Genomic DNA, 27840 nt, shown 5'->3' on the forward strand with positions numbered 1-27840 from the left:
TACCAAGTTTCCTGCACAGCATTTGAACGTTGACTGGCAGGCACGTGGGTGGTGGTTGCTACAAAGTTACACCCTATAGTGGCCAGAAGGGGAAATTTGTCAAAACATCAATCTAAAAAGGAAAGTATCAAAGTTATCAGATGTATTTTAGTATGTAGTGGCTGGCATACGTTGTTGATCTTCGAATGTTGAGTATAAACACCCGAACGCATTTTTTGTGGGAGGAAACCTCCTGTACGCATGATGTTGCATTCACCAAACAACATACCATCCAAAATGTGACGTTGTACTGTACGCTAGCATTTGGCGTAGTCTTCTACGCACGATAGTAGCTTTCACTCAAATGACATTTAAATGGCTACACTGTACAGCACTGTATATCGGTGCTCAAAATGTACGAATAGTAACATTGTTTCCATGTACTTTGTAACAAACCGCGCTTGAGTCGACTCTGCTTTGCAACCTCATTGTTATTTGTACACGAATCTATTTGCGTTTCTACGTTTTTGACACACATTTGAAATGAACGAGGAGGAAGACTTTTTGCAGAAAATAAGGCTGGGGTTTGAAGAACTCTGTCGAGCTTTGAATATGGACGTGGAGGCGAGCAACGAAGCATGGAGGAGTTACGAAAGCATAAGAAAAAAATACACATTAGAGGTATGCCTAATTATGTCTGTTGTATTGTATATTGTACAGTATATTATAATTGTTCCTATTTTGGCAACAGGTTTAGCAGTAGTTCACGTGTAGTCTGCCTCGCCTCTACCTTATATGACACATATGTTAAGTCGTGACATTTTCTATTTAAAGACGCAGCTTCTAATATGTTTTGTACATGTGCACAAATATATCATAAAACGGCATTATTGCTAATATTTGTCTATGGAAAGGGGAGGAGTTTTCCGGTGTTGGTCAGGTTTGGAGGCGGACCAATCTCAGGGTCTAGAATAGGACTGGGTTAGGACTAACACTGAGTATGATCAAACGTTTAACATAATTCAGTTTTTAGCCTATTATGTTGTTGAAATGTTCTATAATACATTGTTATAATATAGTCCGCAACCTCTAAATTCAAATGACAGTGTGCATTTTACATTGGCCTAATTAAAAAATGTCCGTAGGGATATGCAGTGGTGTGCCTATTTCAAGTTTCAACGTTTTATTGCCACATGCACAGGATACAGCAGGTGTACAGTACAGTGAAATGCTTAACTTGCGAGCTCATTCTCTGCAATGCAGAATAAAGGTAATAATATAGCTCAGAAGAAAAAAACATGAAATACGAGATAATAAATACATGAGGATGCAGTTATTTAAAGGTCTGTGCCAGTAGCATTAATATAATCAGCAGGGGTACTGGAGTGATTGAGGTAGGTATGAACATGTGAAGTGTGATAAAAGTGACTAGTAGTAGCAGTAAGAATACCAATGGCAATAATGATAATCATAATAATTGAACAGGGGTAGAAAGTGGCTGGTAGCAGGATAATTACTAATGGTAATAATCACCACAGCAGCGAATGGTAATAGTAGTCATTATAATCACTATGTGTATATATATTTGGGTACATCTTAATGGTTTATTTTGGTTGCATAAGGTAATATGAAGAAAATAAGAAACCCCTTGAGGGGAGAATTTCCAGCATGACAACTCTTGTCCCTGGCCCCATCAGCTCTGACTTACTATTGAGAGAGAACCCTGTGACAGAACAATCATTGAACCTCTCTCACACTCTCGTTCACGCATACACACACACAGGGCAGTGACCTACACTGGTTGGCCTGTGCCATCTATGTGGCCTGTAGAACACCAGTACCAACAGTGGATAAGGGTACTGCAGAGGGAAACTACGTCTCCCTGACCCGAATACTCCACTGTTCAGAACAAAGGTATGTACGCCCATGCACTTATCTAAATGGTCTGGTTTGCCACATTCAGATTAAGCGAAATCCTCAACAAAACATTGTGTTTAATGGAGATTACACACTGAACGTGCCTCTTAATCCAGGACTAAGCTTATTCTGTGTCCAGGAAACTGTCCCTAAAGGTATCCCACATCATACAGTACACAATTTACTGTAGGACCCAAATCCTCATCCAAATTCATCATTGACTTTCATACATGTCTATATGGTATCTTGGCCAGATCTTAGATTCTTGTTCCAGCTTGGTTCTTTGTGCAATAAATTATGTATTAATGTTTAAAAATGCTGAACAAATGACCACACATCAACTAATCATATCTATTTGTTGTAATATATCATTTAAAGAACAGTAAAATACAGTACTAATGGAATTACTCAAACAGTTGCCCTGTTCTCTGATTCCAGCCTCATTGAGTTCTTCAACAAGATAAAGAAATGGCAGGATATGGCCAGTCTTCCTCAGGACTTCCGCCAGAGCACGGAGAAGCTGGAGAGAAATTTCACAGTTTCCGCCGTCATCTTCAAGAAATACGTCCCCATCTTCAAAGCCATCTTTAAGGCGCCCTCGGATGAACCGCCCAGAGTCCACAGGAGCCGCAAACAGAGGTGAGTCAGTTGTTGATACTGTAGATAGATATGAACTTCTGATGCTTTACTATTTTATACTGTAGTTTGGCCACTCTTGAAAAAGCCAAGGGGTTTCTTTCCTGGTGCCAGCCTGATCGCGCAATATCTCTGATCAATGCGGTCAGTCTGCTTGACCAGGCTTAAGCATTCTGATTAAACTTATGTATGGATTTATTCTGATTTAATTTATGAATGGGTTTATTCAGATTACATTTATGAATGGGTTTATTCAGATTAAATTTATGAATGGGTTTATTCAGATTAAATTTATGAATGGGTTTATTCAGATTAAACTTATGTATGGAATTATTCTGATTAAACTTATGTATGGATTTATTCTGATTAAACTTATGTATGGACTTATTCTGATTAAATTTATGTATGGAATTATTCTGATTAAATTTATGTATGGATTTATTCAGATTAAATTTATGTATGGAATTATTCTGATTAAATGTATGTATGGATTTATTCTGATTAAACTTATGTATGGACTTATTTTGATTTAGACGCCATCCCTGCACCGTTGCTGAAGTCTTCAACTTCTGCTGGATTCTGTTTGTCCACGCTAAAGGTGAGTACGTCTGTTTTGTTCATTGTAAAATACAGGAAAAGAGGGGAGGACAGAGGGAAAGGGCTAGGGCTCAGTGGGGTACTTTGAAGGAGAAAAGGCTGGTTTGATTGTATTTGAAGTGTTCGCTGCTTGGTTACAGTCAAAGTATAAGTCAGTGACAAGGGCTAGGTACTCTACACTGGGCATGCCAAGGCCTGCACTGATGTCTTGACATCAGCCGTAGACCAGGTGCAAAGGCAAATACTGTAGATGTGCCCTTTTTATATCTCTTTAATCATTAATAATAACACACAAACACACGCAGTCAGATCCTTCAGGGTGTATCCATTATCTTGGCAACATATTGCATTGGGGCAGGTCAGGACTTGCCTGTGTCACAGCCTGGATTTAGCACTGCCAGCAGGCACATGTGTTTATAATAGTTGGCAATACGACAGAGCAGCCTATTTAGCTTGGAAGCCAGTGATTGCTACATTCAGATAGATACATTTGCGGTGACATTTTGGTACGCTAATTGCAGTGAGCAAAATCAATGTTTGAGGCTACCAGCACTACTCTGCAGTCAATACAAGACCTCAATCTTTCAGATTAATTCTATTCAACAAGCTTTATTGGAATGACCAGATCATTGAGGGGGATTCCATTGTCCGTTGTGTCAAAGCGTATTTTGGTCTTTAGAAAAGCACAATAAAATCCTATGTATGATTATGTCTCCTACATTTCTCTGACTTGTCGCTTCTCTCTCTCTCTCCCTCTGCCAGGAAACTTCCCTATGATCAGTGATGACCTAGTGAATTCGTACCATCTCCTTCTGTGTGCTCTGGACCTGGTCTTCTCCAACGCCCTGCTCTGTAATACCAGGAAGGAGCTGCTCAACCCCAACTTCAAAGGTGCACTGTATCCCCTCCGTAGGCCTATATCCCCTTCGTAGGTCCGCATCCCCCTCATAGGCCTGCATCCCATCCGTAGGCCTGCATCCCCTCCGTAGGTCTATATCCCCTCCATAGGCTTATATCCCCTTTGAGGACCTATATCCCTTCGTAGGCCTATATCCCCTCCCTAGGCCTATATCCCCTTTGTAGGCCTAAATCCCCTTCGTAGGCCTATATCCCCTTCGTTATTATTGTAACATTTTATGAAATTGTTCCCCCCATAATGACAAAGTAAAAACTGGTTTTTGGAAATGTTGTAAAATGTATGGAAAATTAAAACAGAAATATGACATTTACATAAGTATTTGGGGAGTTTCTCCCATTCTTTGGAGATTCTTTCAAGCTCTGTCAGGTTGGATGGGGAGCGTCGCTGCACAGCTATTTTCAGGTCTCTCCAAAGATGTTTGATCGGGTTCAAGTCCGGGCTCTGGCCGCGCCACTCAAGGACATTCAGAGACTTGTCCCGAAGCCACTCCTGCGTTGTCTTGGCTGTGTGCTTAGGGTCGTTGTCCTGTTGGAAGGTGAACCTTCGCCATAGTCTGAGGTACTGAGCGCTCTGGAGCAGGTTTTAATCAAGGATCTCTCTTTACTTTGCTTCATTTATCTTTCCCTTGATCCTGACTAGTCTCCCATTTCCTGCCACGGAAAAACATTCCCACAGCATGATGCTGCCACCACCATGCTTCACCATAGGGTTGGTGCCAGGTTTCCTCCACACTTGGCATTCAGGCCAAAGAGTTCAATCTTGGTTTCATCAGACCAGGGAATATTGTTTCTCATGGCCTGATAGTCTTTAGGTGCCTTTAGGCTAACTCCAAGTGGACTGTCCTGTGTCTTTTACTGAGGAGTGGCTTCCATCTGGCTACTCTACCATAAAGGCCTGATTGGAGGAGTGCTGCAGAGATGGTTGTCATTTTGGAAGGTTCTCCCATCTCCACAGAGGAACTCTAGAGCTCTGTCAGATTAACCGTCGGGTTTTTGGTCACCTCCCTGACCAAGGCCCATCTCCCCCGATTGCTCAGTTTGGCCGGGCGCCTTGGTGGTTCCAAACTTCTTCCATCTAAGAATGATGGAAGCCACTGTGTTCTTGGGGACATTCAATGCTGCAGAATTTTTTTGGTGGACTTCCCCAGATCTGTGCCTCGACACAATCCTGTTACGGAGCTCTACAGACAATTCCTTCGACCTTATGGCTTGGTTTTTGCTCTGACATGCACTGTCAACTGTGGGACCTTATATAGACAAGTGTGTGCCTTTGCAAATCATGCCCAATCAATTTAATTTACCACAGGTGGATATTCAATCAAGTTGTAGAAACATCTCAAGGATGAGCAATGGAAACAGGATGCACCTGAGCTCAATTTCGAGTCTCATAGCAAAGGGTCTGAATACTTATGTAAATAAGTTATTTCAGTTTTTATTTTTAATGCATTTGCTAAAATTTCTAAAAACCTGTTTCCACTTTGTCATTATGGGTTATTGTGTGTAGGTTGATGAGGATTTATTTGTATTATTTTTCATTTTTTGAATAAGGCTGTAATGTAACAAAATGTGGAAAAGGGGAAGAGGTCTGAATACTTTCCAAATGCACTGAAGGTAGGGATAAAGTGACTAGGCAACGGGATAGATAATAAACAGGAAATGCAGCATATGTGATGAGTCAAATTTTTGTGAAAAACAGGATCAATGCAGATACTCCATGTAGCCATTGGTTAACTATTTAACTAACTATTTAGCAGTCTTATAGCTGTTCAGGGTCCTATTGGTGTTTAGACTTGGTGCATCCGTACTGCTTGCCATGCAGTAGCAGAGAGAACAGTCTATGACTTGGGTGGCTGGAGTCTTTGACAATTTTTAGGGCCTTCCTCTGACACGCCTGGTGTAGAGGTCCTGGGTGGCAGGGATCTTGGCCCCAGTGATGTACTGGGCCGTACACACTAGAGGTCGACCGATTATGATTTTTCAACGCCGATACCGATTATTGGAGGACCAAAAAAGTAAATACTGATTAATCGGATGATTTTTATATATATATTTGTAATAATGACAATTACAACAATACTGAATGAACACTTTTATTTCTCTCTAAACCATTTGTATTTCATATACCTTTGACTATTGGATGTTCTTATAGGCACTATACTATTGCCGGCCTAATCTCGGGAGTTGATAGGCTTGAAGTCATAAACAGCGCTATGCTTCAAGCATTGCCAAGAGCTGTTGGCAAACACAGGAAAGTGCTATTTGAATGAATGCTTACTAGCCTGCTGCTGCCTTCCATTGCTCAGTCAGACTGCTCTATCAAATTATAGACTTAATTATATAATTATAATTATTATAATATAATAACACACAGAAATACGAGCCTTAGGTCATTAATATGGTCAAATCCATAAACTATAATTTAGAAAACAACCGACCTCTAGTATACACTACCCTGCGTATGTAGAGTATGTTAAATCTATGGTACGTTTGTATATACAAATATGCATAGTTACTGAAATACCTTATCACGCATCTAATGCAGGAAGCTATTATGTCTCCTCTGATCCACAGGCCTTCCTGAGGACTTCAGCAGTAAGGACTACAAGCCCACTGCAGGGCCTTACTGCTTCATAGAGCAGCTGTGTGAACTGCATGATGGCCTGGTGCTGGAGGCCAAAGGGGTGAAGGAACACTTCTGGAAACCCTTCATCAGTAGGCTCTTCCATAAGAAGGTTAGGCAAACACACACACACACACACACACACACATGGGCCACACAGACACACATACAGATGCACTCAAACACAGGCACGTACACGTACACACACACACGCCTCAGTCCTACTTGTATGCTCTGCCTCATCTTGGATATTCTGTGTCCTCAACAGATTCTCAAAGGGAAAGAAGAGAGCTTGACTGGCTTCTTAGATCCTGTGAATTTTGGAGACAGTTCGTATGTGTCATTCCTATAAGACTATATTGATAGTCTTTTGAGTGACAATACTCATATATTTGTGTATACATTTGTTTCTGTAGTGTGTCCATAGGCCGTGTGTATGAGGAGCATGTTCTGGCCACTGGAGGTCTGGATGATAGGATATTTTTGGGAGAGGGCACCCCAGGCCCCTGTCTCTGTGAGGGAGCGGAGAACCAGGACGCCTCAGCATACAGACTCTACAACAGTCAGACTGTAAGACACACACACACACACATCCGTTACTTGTGTCTTTGAGTCTGAATTCAATCATATGTACAGTAATCCCTGTGTTATGTCTCCTGTGTGTGCACTGTAGGCCTCAGTCCTGAAGCGTATGTGTATGCCGGTCTCTACTGCCATGCAGAGTGTTGGTCGACTACACAGCCTGCTCACTGGACTGAAGCGCGGCCCCAGCCGGAGACTCACATACTTACTAAGGTATTGCACACCATACAAATAATACATTTACAGAGTGGCTACGGATACGGAGTTTCTCTATCACAATTTGCCCAGGCAAAAATGAGTGATATTTCTGCGCATGAGCAGGAGTGTTTTTTATTTAGCTGCGTGCCCACTCCGCTGCCAGTGTAGCTGCTGTGCTGAGTGCTGTGCTGAGTGCTGCGCTGCCTCTCCCCCTTCCTTCATCGCCTTTGTCTGGTCGCTGGTGTAGCCTACAAACGTCATGTTGTACCCAAAACTGTTCTCACTATTGCGTTCCCTGTCTCAGTAAGCAAAAGTGCCATTTCATGTTCCTTTTTCAGGATGGGGTAGGCAACATGCAGCTATTTACATGTTTTACACAAAATACATTATCGACATGTTCGTATAAACTTTGTTGTCAGTATTGCAAACATAAGCACGACACAAACAGGCAGTCTGGCGATTTCATGATCTTCTTAGCTGCTGAGTTACATGCAGCCACAGTTGAAGTCAGAAGTTTAGATACACTTAGGTTGGAGTCATTAAAACTTGGTTTTCAACCACTCCACAAATTTCTTGTTAACAAACTATAGTTTTGGCAAGTAGGTTAGGACATCTACTTTGTGCATGACACAAGTAATTTTTCCAACAATTGTTTACAGACAGATTATTTCACTTGTAATTCACTGTATCACAATTCCAGTGGGTCAGAAGTTTACATACACTATGTTGACTGTGCCTTTAAACAGCTTGGAAAATTCCCGAAAATGATGTCATGGCTTTAGAAGCTTCTGATAGGCTAATTGACATAATTTGAGTCAATTGGAGATGTACCTGTGGATGTATTTCAAGGCCTACCTTCAAACTCAGTGCCTCTTTTTCACATCATGGAGAAATCAAAATAAATCAGCAATGACCTCAGAATTTTTTTTTTAGACCTCCACAAGTCTGGTTCATCCTTGGGAGCAATTTTCAAACGCCTGAAGGTACCACGTTCATCTGTACAAACAATAGTACGCAAGCATAAACACCATGGGACCACGCAGCCGTCATACCGCTCAGGAAGGAGACGCGTTCTGTCTCCTAGAGATGAACGTACTTTGGTGCGAAAAGTGCAAATCAATCCCAGACAACAGCAAAGGACCTTGTGAAGATACTGGAGGAAACAGGTACAAAATTATCTATATGCACAGTAAAACAAGTCCTATATCGACATAACCTGAAAGGCTGCTCCGCAAGGAAGAAGCCACTGCTTCAAAACCGCCATAAAAAAGCCAGACTACGGATTGCAGCTGCACATGGGGACAAAGATCTTACTTTTTGAAGAAATGTCCTCTGGTCTGATGAAACAAAAATAGAACTGTTTGGCGATATTGACCATCATTGTGTTTGGAGGAAAAAGGGGGAGGCTTGCAAGCTGAAGATCACCATCCCAACCGTGAAGCACAGGGGTGGCAGCATAATATTGTGGGGGTGCTTTGCTGCAGGAGGGATTGGTGCACTTCACAAAATAGATGGCATCATGAAGATGGAAAATGATGTGGATATATTGAAGCAATATCTCAGTCAGGAAGCTAATGCTTGGTCGCAAATGGGTCTTCCAAATGGACAATGACCCCAAGCATACTTCCAAAGTTGTGGCAAAATGGCTTAAGGACAACAAAGTCAAGGTATTGGAGTGGCCATCACAAAGCCCTGACCTCAATCCCATAGAAAATGTCTGGGCAGAACTGAAAAAGTGTGTGGGAGCAAGGAGGCTTACAAACCTGACTCAGTTACTCCAGCTCTGTCAGGAGGAATGGGCCAAAATTGACCCAACTTATTGTGGGAAGCTTGTGGAAGGCTACCCAAAACGTTTGACCCAAATTAAACAATTTAAAGGCAATGCTACCAAATACTAATTGAGTGTATGTAAACTTCTGACCCACTGGGAATGTGATGAAAGAAATAAAAGCTGAAATAAATAATTCTCTCTATTATTATTCTGACATTTCACATTCTTAAAATAAAGTGGTGATCCTAACTGACCTAAGACAGGGAATTTTTACTAGGATTAAATGTCAGGAATTGTGAATAACTGAGTTTAAATGTATTTGGCAAAGGTGTATGTAAACTTCCGACTTCAACTGTATATCTGCATATATGGCCTGTGGCATAGCTATGGCACAGGGCGATACAAAACGAACTCGCCCATGTTAACCAGTCCGGATACATGCTCGGCTGCTTAGAATGTTCTGCTGCCCAGAGGTGGAACGCAGCAAGACACAGACATGCAGTCTAAACAGCGATTGAATGTTCTATTTTCATCATCATTGCAAACACTGGCTTAGCTGTGCAGGAGGCAGACAGGCAGTCAAGTAGTGTTGTTTTTTCAGGAACTACGATATAACAGCAGGGGTGTTGTAACAGCTTGGGTGTTGTAAAAGCACTGGTGTAGTAACAGCAGTGGTGTTGTAACAGCACTGGTGTTGTAACAGCAGTGGTGTAGTAACAGCATTGGTGTAGTAACAGCAGTGGTGTTGTAACAGCAGTGGTGTAGTAACAGCATTGGTGTAGTAACAGCATTGGTGTAGTAACAGCAGTGGTGTAGTAACAGCAGTGGTGTAGTAACACCACTGGTGTTGTAACAGCATTGGTGTAGTAACAGCAGTGGTGTTGTAACAGCAGTGTTGTAGTAACAGCACTGGTGTAGTAACAGCACTGGTGTAGTAACAGCACTGGTGTTGTAACAGCAGTGGTGTTGTAACAGCACTGGTGTTGTAACAGCACTGGTGTTGTAACAGCAGTGGTGTAGTAACAGCACTGGTGTTGTAACAGCACTGGTGTTGTAACAGCACTGGTGTTGTAACAGCACTGGTGTTGTAACAGCAGTGGTGTTGTAACAGCACTGGTGTTGTAACAGCAGTGGTGTAGTAAGAGTACATTCATCTGTGTTGTCTTGTGTCAGGTCATGTGCCAGAGACCCCAGTGAGGTCATCTCCACTATGCTGAAGGACATGTGTCAGCTTTTCTGCCAGCACTATGAGGGCAACTGGGAAGAGAACGCAGGACTGGGGAAAGACATCGCAGTGTACTTCTGCCTGGCAGAGGCGCTCTACTATAAAACCCTGGAGGCCGTCATTGACCAGGAGAAGAAGAGACTGGGCAACTTGGATCTCTCTGTGAGTCTCACCTGCCCCGCTAGCTTAGCTCAGTTTGCTGTAACTAACTAGAAATTTCACAGAGGTTTCCCATTGACGTCAAAGCATGATTTATGGAAAGGTCCAAGTTATGCTCTTGTGTTTTTGGTTCACAGATGTGTTTAAATTGCTCCATATGTTGAGATATTGCATGTTATGACACCTTTGACACCGTTGTCCCTGCCAGTCTTGCTTGTAAAATATGAACAATCAACCCTGTGTTCTGGTGTCTGTCCTTAGGGTATTCTGGAACAGGATGTGTTCCAGCGCTCTCTGCTGGCCTGCTGTCTAGAGATTGTCATCTTCTCCTACCGACCCCCAGGGGACTTCCCACGAATCATACACATTTTCCAGCTCCCTGCATACCACTTTTATAAGGTACATACTTCTACTTATATCTGTATTTGTACTTTATATTTTTATTTTATTTCACCTTTATTTAACCAGGTAGGCTAGTTGAGAACAAGTTCTCATTTGCAACTGTGACCTGGCCAAGATAAAGCATAGCAGTTCGACACATACAACAACACAGAGTTACACATGGAATAAACAAAACATACAGTCAATAATACAGCAGAAAAAATAAAACAAAAAGTCTATATACAGTGAGTGCAAATGAGGTAAGATAAGGGAGTTAAGGCAATAAATAGGCCATGGTGGTGATGTAATTACAATATAGCAACTAAACACTGGAATGGTAGATGTGCAAAAGATGAATGTGCAAGTAGAGATACTGGGGTGTGAAGGAGCAAGATAAATAAATAAATACAGTATGGGGATGAGGTAGATAGATGGGCTGTTTACAGGTGGGCTATGTAAAGGTACAGTGATCTGTGAGCTGCTCTGACAGCTTGTGCTTAAAGCTAGTGAGGGAGATATGAGTCTCCAACTTCAGTGATTTTTGCAGTTCGTTCCAGTCATTGGCAAAAGAGAACTGGAAGGAAAGGCGACCAAGGAGGAATTGGCTTTGGGGGTGACCAGTGAGATATACCTGCTGGAGCGCGTGATACGAGTGGGTGCTGCTATGGTGACCAGTGAGCTGAGATAAGGCGGGGCTTTACCTAGCAGAGACTTGTAGATAACCTGTAGCCAGTGGGTTTGGCGATGAGTATGAAAGCCAAACAACGAGAGCGTACAGGTCGCAGTGGTGGGTAGTGTATGGGGCTTTGGTGACAAAACGGATCGCACTGTGATAGACTGCATCCAATTTGTTGAGTAGAGTGTTGGAGGCTATTTTATAGATGACATCGCCGAAGTCGAGGATCGGTAGGATGGTCAGTTTTACGAGGGTATGTTTGGCAGCATGTGTGAAGGATGCTTTGTTGCGATATAGGAAGCCGATTCTAGATTTACTTTTGGATTGGAGATGCTTAATGTGAGTCTGGAAGGAGAGTTTACAGTCTAACCAGACACCTAGGTATTTGTAGTTGTCCACGTATTCTAAGTCAGAGCCGTCCAGTGTAGAGGTCGACCGATTAATCGGAATGGCCAATCGTTTTTTTTGGCCGATTTGCAGATTTTTTTTATTTTATTTTTTATACCTTTATTTAACTAGGCAAGTCAGTTTAAGAACACATTCTTATTTTCAATGACGGCCTTGGAACGGTGGGTTAACTGCCTCGTTCAGGGGCAGAACGACAGATTTTCACCTTGTCAGCTCGGAGGATCCAATCTTGCAACCTTACAGTTAACTAGTCCAACGCAATAACGACCTGCCTCTCTCTCGTTGCACTCCACAAGGAAACTGACTGCCTGTTACGCGAATGCAGTAAGCCAAGGTAAGTTGCTAGCTAGCATTAAACTTATCTTATAAAAAACAATCAATCATAATCACTAGTTAACTACACATGGTTGATGATATTACTAGATATTATCTAGCGTGTCCTGCGTTGCATATAATCTGACTGAGCATACAAGCATACAAGTATCTAAGTATCTGACTGAGCGGTGGTAGGCAGAAGCAGGTGCGTAAACATTCATTCAAACAGCACTTTCGTGCTTTTTGCCAGCAGCTCTTCGTTGTGCATCAAGCATTGCACTGTTTATGACTTCAAGCCTATCAACTCCCGAGATGAGGCTGCTGTAACCGAAGTGAAATGGCTAGCTAGTTAGTCCTGCGCTAATAGCGTTTCAAACTTCACTCGCTCTGAGCCTTGGGGTGGTTGGTTCCCTTGCTCTGCATGGGTAACGTTGCTTCGATGGTGGCTGTTGTCATTGTGTTGCTGGTTTGAGCCCAGGGAGTAGCGAGGAGAGGGACGGAAGCTATACTGTTACACTGGCAATACTAAAGTGCCTATAAGAATAGTCAAAGTCAAAGGTTAATGAAATACAAATGGTATAGAGGGAAATAGTCCTATAATTCCTATAATAACTACAACCTAAAACTTCTTACCTGGGAATATTGAAGACTTGTGTTAAAAGGAACCACCAGCTTTCATATGTTCTCATGTTCTGAGCAAGGAACTTAAACGTTAGCTTTTTACATGGCACATATTGCACTTTTACTTTCTTCTCCAACACTTTGTTTTTGCATTATTTAAACCAAATTGAACATGTTTCATTATTTACTTGAGGCTACATTGATTTTATTGATGTATTATATTAAGTTAAAATAAGTGTTCATTCAGTATTGTTGTAATTGTCATTATTACAAATACAAATGTTTTAAAAAATCGTCTGATTAATCGGTATCGGCTTTAATTTGTCCTCCAATAATCGGTATAGGTATCGGCGTTGAAAAATCATAATCGGTCGACCTCTAGTCCAGTGTAGTGATGCTGGACGGACGGGCGGGTTTGGGCAGTGATCGATTGAACAGTATGCATTTAGTTTTACTTGCATTTGAGAGCAGTTGGGGGTCACAGAAGGAGAATTGTATGGCATTGAAGCTCGTCTGGAGGTTAGTTAACACAGTGTCCAAAGAGGGGCCAGAAGTATACAGAATGGTGTTGTCTGCGTAGAGGTGGATCAGAGAATCACCAGCAGGAAGAGTGGCATCATTGATGTATACAGAGAAAAGAGTCGGACCGAGAATTGAACCCTGTGGCACCCCCATAGAGACTGCCAGAGGTCCGGACAACAGGCCCTCTATCAGAGAAGTAGTTGGTAAACCAGGCGAGGCAAACGTTTGAGCAACCAAGGCTGTCGAGTCTGCCAATAAGAATGTGGTGATTGACAGATTCGAAAGCCTTGGCCATGTTGATGAATATGGCTGCACAGTAATGTCTCTTATCGATGGCGGTTATGATATTGTTTAGGACCTTGAGCATGGCTGAGGTGCACCCATGACCAGCCCTGAAACCAGATAGCATAGCTGTTAGTTAACTTGGTTTCGAAGACCTTAGAAAGACAGGGTAGGATAGATATAGGTCTGTAGCAGTTTGGGTCTAGAGTGTCACCCCCTTTGAAGAGGGGGATGAATGCAGCAGCTTTCCAATCTTTGGGAATCTCAGACGATACAAAAGAGAGGTTGAACAGACTAGTAATAAGGGTTGCAACAATTTCGGCAGGTAATTTTATAAATAGAGGGTCCAGATTGTCTAGCCCGGCTGATTTGTAGGGGTCCAGATTTTGCAGCTCTTTCAGAACATCAGCTATCTGGATTTGGGTGAAGGAGAAATGTTGGGGGCTTGGGCGGGTTGCTGTGGAGGGTGCCGGGCAGTTGACCGGGGTAGGGGTAGCCAGGTGAAAAGCATGGCCAGCCGTGGAGAAATGCTTATTGAAATTCTCAATTATAGTGGATTTATCGGTGGTAACAGTGTTTCCTAGCCTCAGAGGAGTGGGCACCTGGGAGGAGGTGCTTTTATTCTCCATTGACTTTACAGTGTCCCAGAACTTTTTTGAGTTAGTACAACAGGATGCAAATTTATGTTTGAAAAAGCTATCCTTAGCTTTCCTAACTGCCTGTGTATATTTGTTCCTAACTTCCCTGAAAAGTTGCATATAGGATGTTTTTGTGCTGGTCAAGGGCAGACAGGTCTGGAGTGAACCAAGGACTATATCTATTTCTAGTTCTATATTTTTTGAATGGATCATGCTTATTGGGGCGGCAGGGTAGCCTAGTGGTGTTGGACTAGTAACCGGAAGGTTGCAAGTTCAAACCCCCGAGCTGACAAGGTACAAATCTGTCGTTCTGCCCCTGAACACGCAGTTAACCCACTGTTCCTAGGCCGTCATTGAAAATAAGAATTTGTTCTTAACTGACTTGCCTGGTTAAATAAAGGTAAAAAAATTAAAAAATTAAACTGGTGCGGAAGGCACTTTAAAATAATAACCAGGCATCCTCTACTGACGGGATGAGGTCAATGTCATTCCAGGATACCCCGGCCAGGTCGATTAGAAAGGCTTGCTCGCAGAAGTGTTTTAGGGAGCATTTGACAGTGATGAGGGGTGGTCGTTTGGTCGCAGACACATTACAGATGCAGGCAATGAGGCAGTGATCTTGATTGAAAACAGCAGAGGTGTATTAGGAGGGCGAGTTAGTTAGGATGATATCTATGAGGCTGCCCGTGTTTATGGATTTGGGGTTGTACCTGGTAGGTTCATTGATAATTGGTGTGAGATTGAGGGCATCAAGCTTAGATTGTAGGATGGCCGGGGTTGTCTATAGCAAGCAGCAACGGTGAGAGACTTGTATCTGGAAAGGTGAATTTTTAGAAGTAGAAGCTCGAATTGTTTGGGTACAGACCTGGATACTAAGACCAAACTCTGCAGGCTATCTTTGCAGTAGATTGCCACACCACCCCCTTTGGCAGTTCTATCTTGGCGGAAAATATTATAGTTAGGGATGGAGATTTCAGGGTTTTTGGTGGTTTTCCAGAGTCAGGATTCAGACACGGCTAAGACATCCGAGTTGGCAGAGTGTGCTAAAGCAGTGAGTAAAACAAACTTAGGGAGTAGGCTTCTAATGTTAACATGCATGAAACCAAGGCTTTTACGGTTATAGAAGTCAACAAATGAGAGCACCTGAGGAGTGGGAGTGGAGCTAGGCACTGCAGGACCTGGATTAACCTCTAAATCACCAGAGGAACAGAGGAGAAGTAGCATAAGGGTACGGCTAAAGACTATACGAACTGTCCGTCTAGGACGTTCAGAACAGAGAGTAAAAGGAGCAGGTTTCTGGGCACGAAATCATAGATTCAAGCCATAGTGTACAGACAAAGGTAAGGTAGGATGTGAGTACATTGGAGGTTAACTTAGGCATTGAGTAATGATGAGAGAGATATAGTCTCTAGAGACGTTGAAACCAGGTGATGTCATCGCATATATAGGAGGTGGAACAACATGGTTGGTTAAGGCATATTGAGCAGGGCTAGAGGCTCTACAGTGAAATAAGACAGTAATCACTAACCAGGACAGTAATGGACAAGGCATATTGATATTATAGAGAGGCATGCATAGCCAAGTGATCATATGGGTCCAGTGAGTGGTTGGGCTGGCTGGGGACACGGCGATTCAGACAGTTAGCAGGCCGGGGCTAACAAGCTAGCATTTAGTAGGCCGGGGCTAACAAATTAGCAGTTAGCAGACCGGGGCTAGCAAGCTAGCAGTTAGTAGACCATGGCTAGTAAGTTAGCAGAAGGTCCTTTGGGGGACGTCACGATGGAGGTAAGTCTATTTTTGCCTCCTTGTGCGGTGACGTCGATAGACCAGTCGTAGATTAGTAGGGTTCCAAGTATCTCTAGATAGCTAGCAGGCCACGGTTAGCAGAATGGGCCTTCAGCGGACGTCGCGCCTAAGAGGCCTGTTGGAATCCTCGGGCAGATTATGTCGGTATTCCAGTCGTAGAGGATCGGCGGGGTTCCGTGCCCCGTACCGGCAGTAGAAGGGGTCTGGATATTGTAGCCCAGGAGTGGGCTTCGGTGGTAGCCCAGGAGCCCTAGCCGGGCTAGCTTCAGGCTAATTGGTGCTTGCTCCGGGATGGAAACGCTAGCCAGGAGTAGTCACCCGGGATTGAGGTTAGCTAGTTGCGAAGATCCAGGTGAAAAGGTTCAGTGTTTGCGGTAGGAATCCGGGGATATGGAGAGAAAAATTAGATCCGTTATGCTGTTTTTTGAGTCACGTTGTACGAACTGGCTAGAGCTTTCCGAGCTAAAGGTTAGCTGATGACCGCTAGCAGGCTGACTGATAGCTGGTAGCTAGTTAGCTGGCTAGCTTCAGTTGAGGGATTCCAGATCCAAAGTAAATAGAAATACTTTAGAAAAAAACTGATCCACGCCGCATTGGGTGAGGCGGGTTGCAGGAGAATATTTAGAAGTTGAGATTTAGGAAAATATTTTTAAAAGATATGCAAAGAAAATATGTAAAAAGATATATACAAGGGACACGACAGGACAAAGACGTCTGCTACGCCATCTTGGAATCATCACACATACTGTATGTGTTGACTGTTCTAGTCACGAGTAATTGATTAGACTGTATGTAACCCCTGTCTGAGTGCTTCCATGTGTTTATGGATATATGTGTGCATGCATATCATATCTGTGTAATGTATCTCAGGTGATCGAGGTGCTGGTGCGGGTGGAGCAGGGTCTGTTCAGGAAGGTGGTGAAGCATCTGAACCAGGTGGAGGAGCAGGTTCTGGAGAGCCTGGCCTGGAGGGGGGGATCCCCACTGTGGGACAGCGTCAGGGGGGCCAAGAACCATCCACCCTCCTGCCAGGAGGTAAGACATCCACAGTATCCCTCCCAATCCCTCATCACTTTAACAGACAGGAAAATGATGCCAAGGCTCACTTCTCACCAACATGCTGAATCATTTGAACCCAAATGAATACTGAATTCAATGTCTTGAAAAAGATGGACTGGACTGAAATTAGTACTTAATAATAATTGTTCTCATTGATGTTCAGGTGATGCCACCACAGCATCTGGAGGATGGGGACGGAGCCGCCCCTCTCACCCCCAGCAACCATGGCACTGACCTGGGCGCCAACCGTGGTGGGAAAGGTTAGTCAGTTAGCTTTCTATTCAGAAAGTCAGTTTGTCATTTAGCTCAAAATCAAATCAAATTTTATTGGTCACATACACATGGTTAGCAAATGTTAATGCGAGTGCAGCAAAATGCTTGTACTTCTAGTTCCGACAATGCAGTAATAAAAAGTAATCAAACAATTTCCCAACAACTACCTAATACACACAAATCTAGAGGGGTGAATGAGAATATGTACATAAACTCAGCAAAAAAAGTAACGTCCTCTCACTGTCAACTGCGTTTATTTTCATCAAATTTAACATGTGTAAGTATTTGTATGAACATAACAAGATTCAACAACTGAGACGTAAACTGAACAAGTTCCACAGACATGTGACTAACAGCAAGTTCCCAGACATTTCTGGGGGGAAATGCCCTAGCTCTCACCCTCCGATCCAACAGGTCCCAGACGTGCTCAATGGGATTGAGATCCGGGCTCTTCGCTGGCCATGGCAGAACACTGACATTCCTGTCTTGCAGGAAATCACGCACAGAACGAGCAGTATGGCTGGTGGTATTGTCATGCTGGAGGGTCATGTCAGGATGAGCCTGCAGGAAGGGTACCACATGAGGGAGGAGGATGTTTTCCCTGTAACGCACAGCGTTGAGATTGCCTGCAATGACAACAAGCTCAGTCCGATGATGCTGTGACACACCACCCCAGACCATGACGGACCCTCCAGCTCCAAATCGATCCCACTCCAGAGTACAGGCCTCGGTGTAATGCTCATTCCTTTGACGATAAAAGCGAATCCGACCATCATCCCTGGTGAGACAAAACCACAACTTGTTAGTGAGGAGCACTTTTTGCCAGTCCTTTCTGGTCCAGCGACGGTGGGTTTGTGCCCATAGCCAACGTTGTTTCCGCTGATGTCTGGTGAGGACCTGCCTTACAACAGGCCTACAAGCCCTCAGTCCAGCCTCTCTCAGCCAATTGCGGACAGTCTGAGCACTGATGGAGGGATTGTGCGTTCCTGGTGTAACTCTGGCAGTTGTTGTTGCCATCCTATACCTGTCCTGCAGGTGTGATGTTCAGATGTACCGATCCTGTGCAGGTGTTGTTACCCGTTGTCTGCCACTGCGAGGACGATCAGCTGTCCGTCCTGTCTCCCTATAGCGCTGTTTTAGGCGTGTCACAGTACAGACATGGAAATGTATTGCCCAGGCCACATCTGCAGTCCTCATGCCTCCTTGCAGCATGCCTAAGGCACGTTCATGCAGATGAGCAGGGACCCTGGGCATCTTTCTTTTGGTGTTTTTCAGAGTCAGTAGAAAGGTCTCTTTAGTGTCCTATGTTTTCATAACTGTGACCGTAATTGCCTAGCTTCTGTAAGATGTTAGTGTCTTAACAACCGTTCCACAGGTGCATGTTCATTAATTGTTTATGGTTCATTGAACAAGCATGGGAAACAGTGTTTAACCTCGCCAACACCCAGTGAAAGTGCAGGGCGCCAAATTCAAAAAGGCTTTTCAGCGAAAGCAGAACATATCATTATGTTAGGTCAGCAACTAGTCACAGAAAGCCTTCAGCCATTTTCCAACCAAAGAGAGGTGTCACAAAAAGCAGAAATATAGATAGAACAACTGTTTGGCCTCAGCCTAGTCCACTTGTTGAAACAGCTATTATTCGACACCCTTCCACAATAGAAGCCTCAAACAACTTTCTAAAGACTGTTGACATCTGCTGTAAGCCTTGGGAAGTGCAATCTGGCCCCATAGACACAGCACATTGGATAGGCAATCACTTAAATGAAACTACAAACCTCAGATTTCCCACTTCCTGGTTGGATTTGTCTCAGGTTTTTGCCTGCCAGAGTTCTGTTATACTCACAGACATCATTCAGTTTTAGAAACTTCAGTGTGTTTTCTATCCAATACTACTAATAATATGCATATATTAGCATTAGGGACAGAGTAGCAGGCAGTTTATTCTGGGCACCTTATTCATCCAAGCTACTCAATACTGCCCCCCTGTTACCAAGAAGTTAAACCCGTCACAATGAAGATCTGTGAAGTTATTTTGATTCTTACGAATTATCTTTGAAAGACAGGGTCCTGAAAAAGGGCCGTTTCTTTTTTTGCTAAATTTATAAATATATGGTTGAGCCATGGCCAAGCAGCAAAGGCAAGGTGCAATAGATGGTATAAAATACAGTATATTCATGTAATATGAGTAATGCAAGTTATGTAAACATTATTAAAGTGGCATAATTTAAGTGGCATTGTTTAAAGTGACTAGTGATGCATTTATTAGTGGCCAGTGATTGGGTCTCAATGTAGGCAGCAGCCTCTCTGAGTTAGTGATTGCTGTTTAGCAGTCTGATGGCCTTGAATTTTTCAGTCTCTCGGTCCCAGCTTTGACGCACCTATACTGACATTGCCTTCTGGATGGAAGCGGGGTGAACAGGCAGTGGCTCGGGTGGTTGATGTCCTTGATTATCTTTTTGGCCTTCCTGTGACATCGGGTGCTGTAGGTGTCATGGAGGGCAGGTAGTTTGCCTCTGGTGATGTGTTGTGCAGACCGCACCACCCTCTGGAGAGCCTTGCGGTTGAAGGCAGTGCGGTTGCCGTACCAGGCTGTGATACAAGCCAAATTTCTTCAGCCTCCTGATGTTGAAGAGGCGCTGTTGCATCTTCTCCACCATGCTGTCTGTATGGGTGGACCATTTCAGTTTGTTCGTGATGTGTACGCCAAGGAACTTAAAACTTTACACCTTCTCCTGCTGTCCCTTCGATATGAGTAGGGGGTGCTCCCTCTGCTGTATCCTGAAGTCCACGTTCATCTTCTTTGTTTTGTTGACGTTGAGTGAGAGGTTGTTTTCCTGACACCACACTCCGGGGGCCCTCACCTCCTCCCTGTAGGCTGTCTCATCGTTGTTGGTAATAAAGCCCACTACTGTTGTGTCGTCTGCAAACATGATGATTGAGTTGGAGGCGTGCATGGCCACGCAGTCATGGGTGAACAGGGAGTACAGGAGGGGGCTGAGCACGCACCCTTGTGGGGCCCCAGTGTTGAGGGTCAGCGAAGTGGAGATGTTGTTCCCTACCTTCACCACCTGGGGCGGCCCGTCAGAAAGTCCAGGACCCAATTGCATAAGGAAGGGTTGAGTCCCAGGGCCACCAGCTTGATGATGAGCTTTGAGGGTACTGAGCTCTAGTCAATGAACATCATTCTTACAAAGGTATTCCTCTTGTCTTGTCCAGATGGGATAGGGCAGTGTGCATTGTAATGGCGATTGCATTGTCTCTGGACCTGTTGGGGAGTAATGCAAGCTGAAGTGGGTTTAGGGTGGCCGGTAAGGTGGAGGTGAAATGATCCTTGACTAGTCTCTCAAAGCACTTCATGATGACAGAAGTGAGTGCTAGTCATTTAGTTCAGTTATCGTGGCCTTCTTGGGTACAGGAACAATGGTGGCCATCTTGAAGCATGTGGGGACAGCAGCCTGGGATAGGGAGCTTTTGAATATGTCTGTAAACACACTAGCCAGCTGGTCTGCGTGTGCTCTGAGGACGCGGCTAGGGATGCCGTCTGGGCCGGCAGCCTTGCGAGGGTTAACACATTTAAATATTTTACTCACGTCGGCCACAGAGAAAGAGAGGGGGGGGGGCGCAGTCCTTGTTAGTGGGCCGCGACGATGGCACTGTATTATCCTCAAAGCGGGCAAAGAAAGTGTTTAGTTTGTCTGGAAGCGTGACTGGTTTTCTTTTTGTAGGCCGTGATTTCCTGTAGACCCTGCCACATATGTCTCGTGTCTGAGCCGTTGAATTGCGACTTCACTTTGTCTCTATACCGACATTTTGCCTGTTTGTATGCATGATCGAGTGTATTACACCCACGCGTAATGCAATCAATATGCTGATAGAATTTAGGTAGCCTTGTTCTCAAACTTGCTTTGTTAAAATCCCCAGCTACAATAAATGCAGCTTCAGGATATATGGTTACCAGTTTACATAGAGTCCAGTGACGTTCCTTGAGGGCCGTTGTGGTGTCTGCTTGAGGGGGAATGTACACAGCTGTGACGATAATTTGCAATAATTCCCTTGGGAGATAAATGGCTGGCATTTGATTGTAAGGAATTCTAGGTCTGGTGAGCAGAAGGACTTGAGTTCCTGTATGTTGTTATGATTACACCATGAGTTGTTAATCATGAAGCATACACCCCCGCCCTTCCTCTTCCCAGAGAGGAGTTTACCTCTGTCTGCGTGATGCATGGAGAAGCCCGGTGGCTGAACCGATTCCGACAACATATGCAGAGAGAGCGATGTTTCCGTGATACAGAGAATGTTACAATCTCTGATGTCTCTCTGGAAGGTAACCTTTGCTCGAATTTCATCTACCTTGTTGTCAAGAGACTAGACATTAGCGAGTAGTATACTCGGGAGCAGTGGGCGATGTGCCAGACCAGGAGGCCACTCCGTCTGCCACTTCTGCAATGCCTTTGTTTTGGGTCGGCTTCTGGGATTAGGTCCTTTGTCCTGGGTGGTGGTCCAATCAGAGGATCCGCTTTGGGAAAGTCGTATTCCTGGTCATAATGTTGGTCAGTTGACGTCGCTCTTATATCGAATAGTTCTTCCCGGCTGTATGTAATTAGACTTCCTGAGATAACAATGTAAGAAGTAATACATAAAAAAAACTAAATACTGCATAGTTTCCTAAGGACTCGAAGCGAGGCAACCATCTCTGTTGGCGCCATCTTGCTGCTATTCCCAGCCATCAGTCAGGCAGTCAATTTATCAGTCTGTTGTGTAATAAATTAAAATAGTCAGTCAGTCAATGGGTTACAGTCGGTTACTCAGTCAAGTTAACCATGTCACTCCTCCCTTTCCTCTCCCCCCCAGGTGTGTCCACCTCCACCACCACCATGTTGGACCGCTACAGCTGCCCCGCCACGGGCTCGGCCAGGAGACGGCTGTTTGTGGATGTGTCCTGCGATGCCCCCTCGGACCCCTCCACCACCAACCTCACTACCAACCTCAGGACCTCCCAGGCCATCCCTGCTGGACAGACTGTGGTCACCATGGCAACGACCACAGTTACCGCTAACAACGGACAGACGGTCACCATACCTGTGCAAGGTGACATTTGCAGATGAATTACTGTACAGTATGTCATTATGTTTTCTTGTACACCTTATGCCCCTTCAGCCAAATTACTGTGTGACTCCTATATGCATTATATAGGGAGATTTCTGACTCCAATGCAGCATGCAGGTTGCTACACTATGATGAATCCTATACAATTATTACATATTATAAATTAGCAATATCATGCCCTCTGACCTTTTTAGGAATAGCCAATGAGAACGGAGGCATCACCTTCATCCCTGTCAAGGTAAGTGTGACGGGACAAGGTACGCTCCAGCCCCTGTCTGCCCAGTCCCTGACTGGCACTTTGACCAGCCAACCACAGACCACCACCACCCTGAAAAGTCCCACTCTCCAGGGCAGCCACGCCGCCGGCAAGCCAATCGAGAAGCCGACAGCCCAGGGCCCGTCCAATAACGGGCCTCAGAAAAAGAGTTCCCTCTCGCTGTTCTTCCGCAAGGTAAGGGAACACAAACACCATCTTCATCTGGCACGGAATTTAAAGGGATACTTCAGGCATGTTACAAATCTAACTCATGTTTTGGATATGGAAAAGGTCGTTTGGATCTGTCCTAGTAGTCTGTTTCTGCCCTAGCTTTAAGAACCATACAACTATAGCGCTTCATACCATAAATTATAGATTTTTGCTTGAGTTTAAAGACTTAAAGCCACTGTGCTGTGCCAACAGGTGTACCACCTGGCCAGTGTGCGTCTCAGAGACATGTGTGCCAAGCTGGACATCTCTAGTGAGCTGCGGAGGAAGATCTGGACGTGTTTCGAGTACTCTCTGGTGCACTACACAGAGCTAATGATGGACCGACACCTAGACCAGCTCCTCATGTGTGCTGTGTACGTCATGACCAAGGTAGGTTAGAGTGTGTATGTTGGATGTTTGTATGGGGTGGGGTGGGGGTGTGCGTGTGCATAAGGTACTGTACCATGCAGTTTATGTGTAGCATGCAGATTGTTTGTGTGTCCTCTTCCTAAAGACTATTTGTGTTTCCTTCCGTTGTTAAGGTGACCAAAGAGGACAAGTCCTTCCAGAACATCATGAAGTGTTACCGCTCTCAGCCCCAGGCTAGCAGCAGCGTGAGTAATGTAGTAGGGCCTTATGGCTAGGGTCAGGAGATTTTCCTGACCTGACCAGTAATAACTCCAGGCCCTAGTTTGAGCCTATTGTACTGTGGCAGCGTCATTGTTTTTCCCTTATAGACACTGAAGTATTGTCAGTTGGAAGGAAAAGTGGCAAAGCTATCATTGGACCACCAGCTGTCTGATTTTGTTTACCAGGTCTACAGGAGTGTGTTGATCTCTGGGAGGAAGAGACGTCACTCAGGAAGCAGTGAGAGAAATGGACAGAGCTCTCCTACAGACACCAGCCATGAGGGTAGGAACACAAACACACCCACACACACACACACACTCACACACACACAAACGCTATTTTCCATCTCCCTTTCTCTCTACGCCCCTTAGGAAGTGGAAACAGCAGCCCCGTACCCATGCGTTCCACCAGCACCCTACCCACCCCTCAGCCTGGCAGCACCCCATCCACCCCCACCCTGGCCCCCTCCACCTTCCTCTCTACGTCCTCATCCCTCCCTCCCTCCCAGCAGCAGGATGATGAAGGGGGAGTGGTGGTGGGGGGGAGGGTGGAGGAGCGAGGAGACCTCATCCACTTCTACAACCGGGTCTACATCAAACAGATGCGCCACTTTGCCCTCCGCTACTCGCCCAGCTCATCCTCTGCAGGGGTGAGCGAGAGAGAGAAAAGAAGGAAGTTATGTCTACAAACTAGCCTCTATTCTGCAAACCTTTCACTTTTTGCATTGTCTTTTGTTTTGAAAACTAACTCTGCTGCGTGTGTTTATCCTTGACAGCTAGAGTCTCCTCCCCTGTGCCTGTACCCCTCCCTGAGGACCAGCTCCCCTCGCAGGGTCCTCCTGTCCCACAACCACTCCATCTATATCTCCCCCCATAAGGCTAGTGACAGCCCCCCCACCGCTACCGCACAGGACAAGATAGACTACTACATCTGCAGTGGCCCAGCCAACGTGAGTCACAAGTACACACACACATACATTACTCATGCACACAATGTACACTGGTTCAGCACAGTATTTTTCAAAGTCTTACAGTGGCTAATTGATTAGTTGAATCAGGTGTGTTAATGCTGGGGTAGAACAAAAGCCTACACACCCTATAGTGGAGCTTCAGGACCAGGTTTTGATGGCGTCTCGTACTAGTGTCTAAAAACCCTAACTGTTTCTGGAACTTTACCTGACCTGTGATGATGATGATGATGATGATGATGATGATGATGATGATGATGATGATGATGAACCTCCCTACCTGTGTCTCTGACCTCTATCTCTTAATGTGCAGCGCCTGGCGGAGATCAACAGTATGATCCGCACCGGGGAGACGCCCACCAAGAAGCACAGTATGCAGCTGGAGGAGGAGCCATCTCCCAAGAGGTTGTGTCCGGACAACCAGACAGCCCTCTTCCGCAGGCTACAAGACGTGGCCAACGATCGTAGCTCCTCCCACTAAGGTTGAACACACCCCCTTCAGAACACACCACTGGCTGAAGTCGGTAGTCACCATACTAGACTGCCATGTTAGAAACAAATAAACTGGCAACATCATCAATATCAAAATTGATGAGGATACATTTGTTTTTCATAAAGGATAAGATCTTCTAGTCTAAGGTTAGTATGATGGTTTAATTTCAGAGTTAGCCTAGTGGTTGGTAGTTAAACATCACATTTTAGGTTACTTCCGTCTATTCTAGCATGGCCAGATTGTGTCCCTTAACACCATATTTTTCTATATACACCGAGTGCACAAAATATTAGGAACACTTCCTAATGTTGAGTTGCACCCCCCATTTTGCCATCAAAACAGTCTCAATTCATGGGGGCATGGACTACAAGGTGTTGAAAGCATTCCAAAGGGATGCTGGCTGATGTTGCCTCCAATGCTCCCCACAGTTGTATCAAGTTGGCTGGATGTCCTTTGGATGGTGGACCATTCTTGATACACACAGGAAACTTGAGAGTGAAAATCCTGGCTGCGTTGCAGTTCTTGACACACTCAAAGTGGTACGCCTGGCATCTACTACCATAACCCGCTCAAAGGCACTTAAATCCACAATCCACGTCTCAATTGTCTCAATGCTTAAAAATCCTTCTTTAACCTGTCTCCTCCTCTTCATCAACATTGATTGAAGTGGATTTAACATCAATAAGGGATCATAGCTTTCACCTGGATTCACCTGGTCAGTCTATGTCATGGAAAGAGCAGGTGTTCTTAATGTTTTGTACACTGTGTATGTCCAGAGTCAAATGAATGTATTTTGTCTAGAATACACAGTAATTACAGAATGGACTGCCATTGGTGTAGCTTTGCAAGTTTGTGTATATGGTGGAGAATAATTCAAAATCACATGCATTTTGAGGTTTATTCTATCAGTGTTACTAACTTGCTCATGCCCACAATTTAGCTGTTCAATATACTATGAATGAATTCCTTTCAGTGTTTTGATATTCTTCTTGAGACAAAATCCATCATTACACTCATATTCAGTATGTATTTAGGATTTCATATCTCAGAAGTTTATAAGATTAGTTTTTTTATTGAGTTGCGTCAGAATAGAAGAAAGCACTTAACAATGACCATGTTCTTAAAATATTTTATACATTGTTTGGCCTTGAGTACATGCAAGCATTTCAAATACGTATTTTTAAAGCTTTTGTAACACCAGAGAAGATGACATGGTGTTGTTAACTCTGCCGGCTTTTGAGCTTAGTTTTATTTTGTTATTTTGTATATACAGTGCCTTGCGAAAGTATTCGGCCCCCTTGAACTTTGCGACCTTTTGCCACATTTCAGGCTTCAAACATAAAGATATAAAACTGTATTTTTTTGTGAAGAATCAACAACAAGTGGGACACAATCATGAAGTGGAACGACATTTATTGGATATTTCAAACTTTTTTAACAAATCAAAAACTGAAAAAAGGTTGCAAAGTTCAAGGGGGCCGAATACTTTCGCAAGGCACTGTAATTGTTTAACTAGGCAGGTCAGTTAAGGACAAATTCTTATTTTCAATGACAGCCTAGGAACAGTGGGTTAACTGCCTTGTTCAGGGGCAAAACGACAAATCTTTACTTTGTCAGCTCGGGGATTCAATCTTGCAACCTTTTGGTTACTAGTCCAACACTCTAACCACTAGGCTACCTGCTGCCGTAACATATTTATGCTATTTTTAACTTTAACTTTAGATATGTTAGCAAAAAACAGTAACTTTCCATTTTACCAATGACAATACTTAGTAGTAGAATCACTGACAACAATATTTGATTTCTGTCTCATGTAGCTTCCATTAATTATAAGGTAATACTTTTAGTATCCAATACATTTTATAATTGTGTTGTTAGTCACAATGGCATGTTATCGTTTTGTTGATCAGCAACTTAAAAGTCATGGCAAATGTCTTTGTCTGAACATTGTTGTAAAATAAATAAAAAATAAAGCATATTATTTTATCGTAGCAGTGTGATTAGTGCCTTTATCCGTTTCTGAAGCAATTAATTTAAGCGATGTAGTACTTGTACATGTCCTTGTTTAAATTGTCTTTCCTTTAAAAATAATCATCCTTTGGAAATAAAAATATCTACTTAGGAACCATACATAAGTGCCCTTAATTCATCACAAGATGTTATGTTTGTGATTGTCAGTAAACTCACCACTAGATGGTGCTGTATGTATATCCAGTAGTAAAATACTACAGTGAGAAGACCTGAGGTCTTTATAAAGTACAGAATCACTATGTCAACACCATAGTTCAGTAGCTCGTGCCAAATGGGCCATTCAAGTCATCTGTATTGTCTGTAATTGTAGGCTTCTATAATGTGTGAGGAGTATACAGGAGGACAGGGATTGTGCTTTATGTGAAAGTCTTTGTGTTACTTTTTCAATTAGGCATTCAACCGTCTCCACATGTACATATGTCAATGTTGTTCCTTCTCTTGTGTTGCTAGTGCTTTTGTCTGGGAATACCATGAGCCAATAGTTTATCAGATCATAATAATAAGCATTTTCTCTACATAACATCTGATTTGTAAGGGGGACAGTCCGACCGCAGCTGTTGAAGA

At 43.9% G+C, this 27840-nt stretch overlaps 1 protein-coding gene across 1 annotated transcript; it reads left to right on the forward strand.

The window, feature by feature from the left end:
• On the forward strand, nt 1-27236 carry LOC139374942 (retinoblastoma-like protein 2). Its single transcript, XM_071116205.1, has 22 exons — nt 1-660; nt 1763-1893; nt 2335-2535; nt 3066-3130; nt 3892-4020; nt 6619-6779; nt 6936-7000; nt 7084-7237; nt 7341-7462; nt 10392-10605; nt 10864-11001; nt 17122-17286; nt 17474-17570; nt 22435-22671; nt 22884-23140; nt 23369-23545; nt 23698-23769; nt 23971-24067; nt 24157-24434; nt 24561-24734; nt 25066-26508; nt 26741-27236. The coding sequence occupies exons 1-21, from the start codon at nt 523-525 to the stop codon at nt 25231-25233; spliced, it is 3240 nt and encodes a 1079-aa protein (XP_070972306.1). The 5' UTR covers nt 1-522; the 3' UTR covers nt 25234-26508; nt 26741-27236.
• The last annotated feature ends 604 nt before the right edge of the window (nt 27237-27840 follow it).

This window comes from Oncorhynchus clarkii, chromosome 2, assembly GCF_045791955.1.
Source record: "Oncorhynchus clarkii lewisi isolate Uvic-CL-2024 chromosome 2, UVic_Ocla_1.0, whole genome shotgun sequence".
NCBI lineage: Eukaryota > Metazoa > Chordata > Actinopteri > Salmoniformes > Salmonidae > Oncorhynchus > Oncorhynchus clarkii.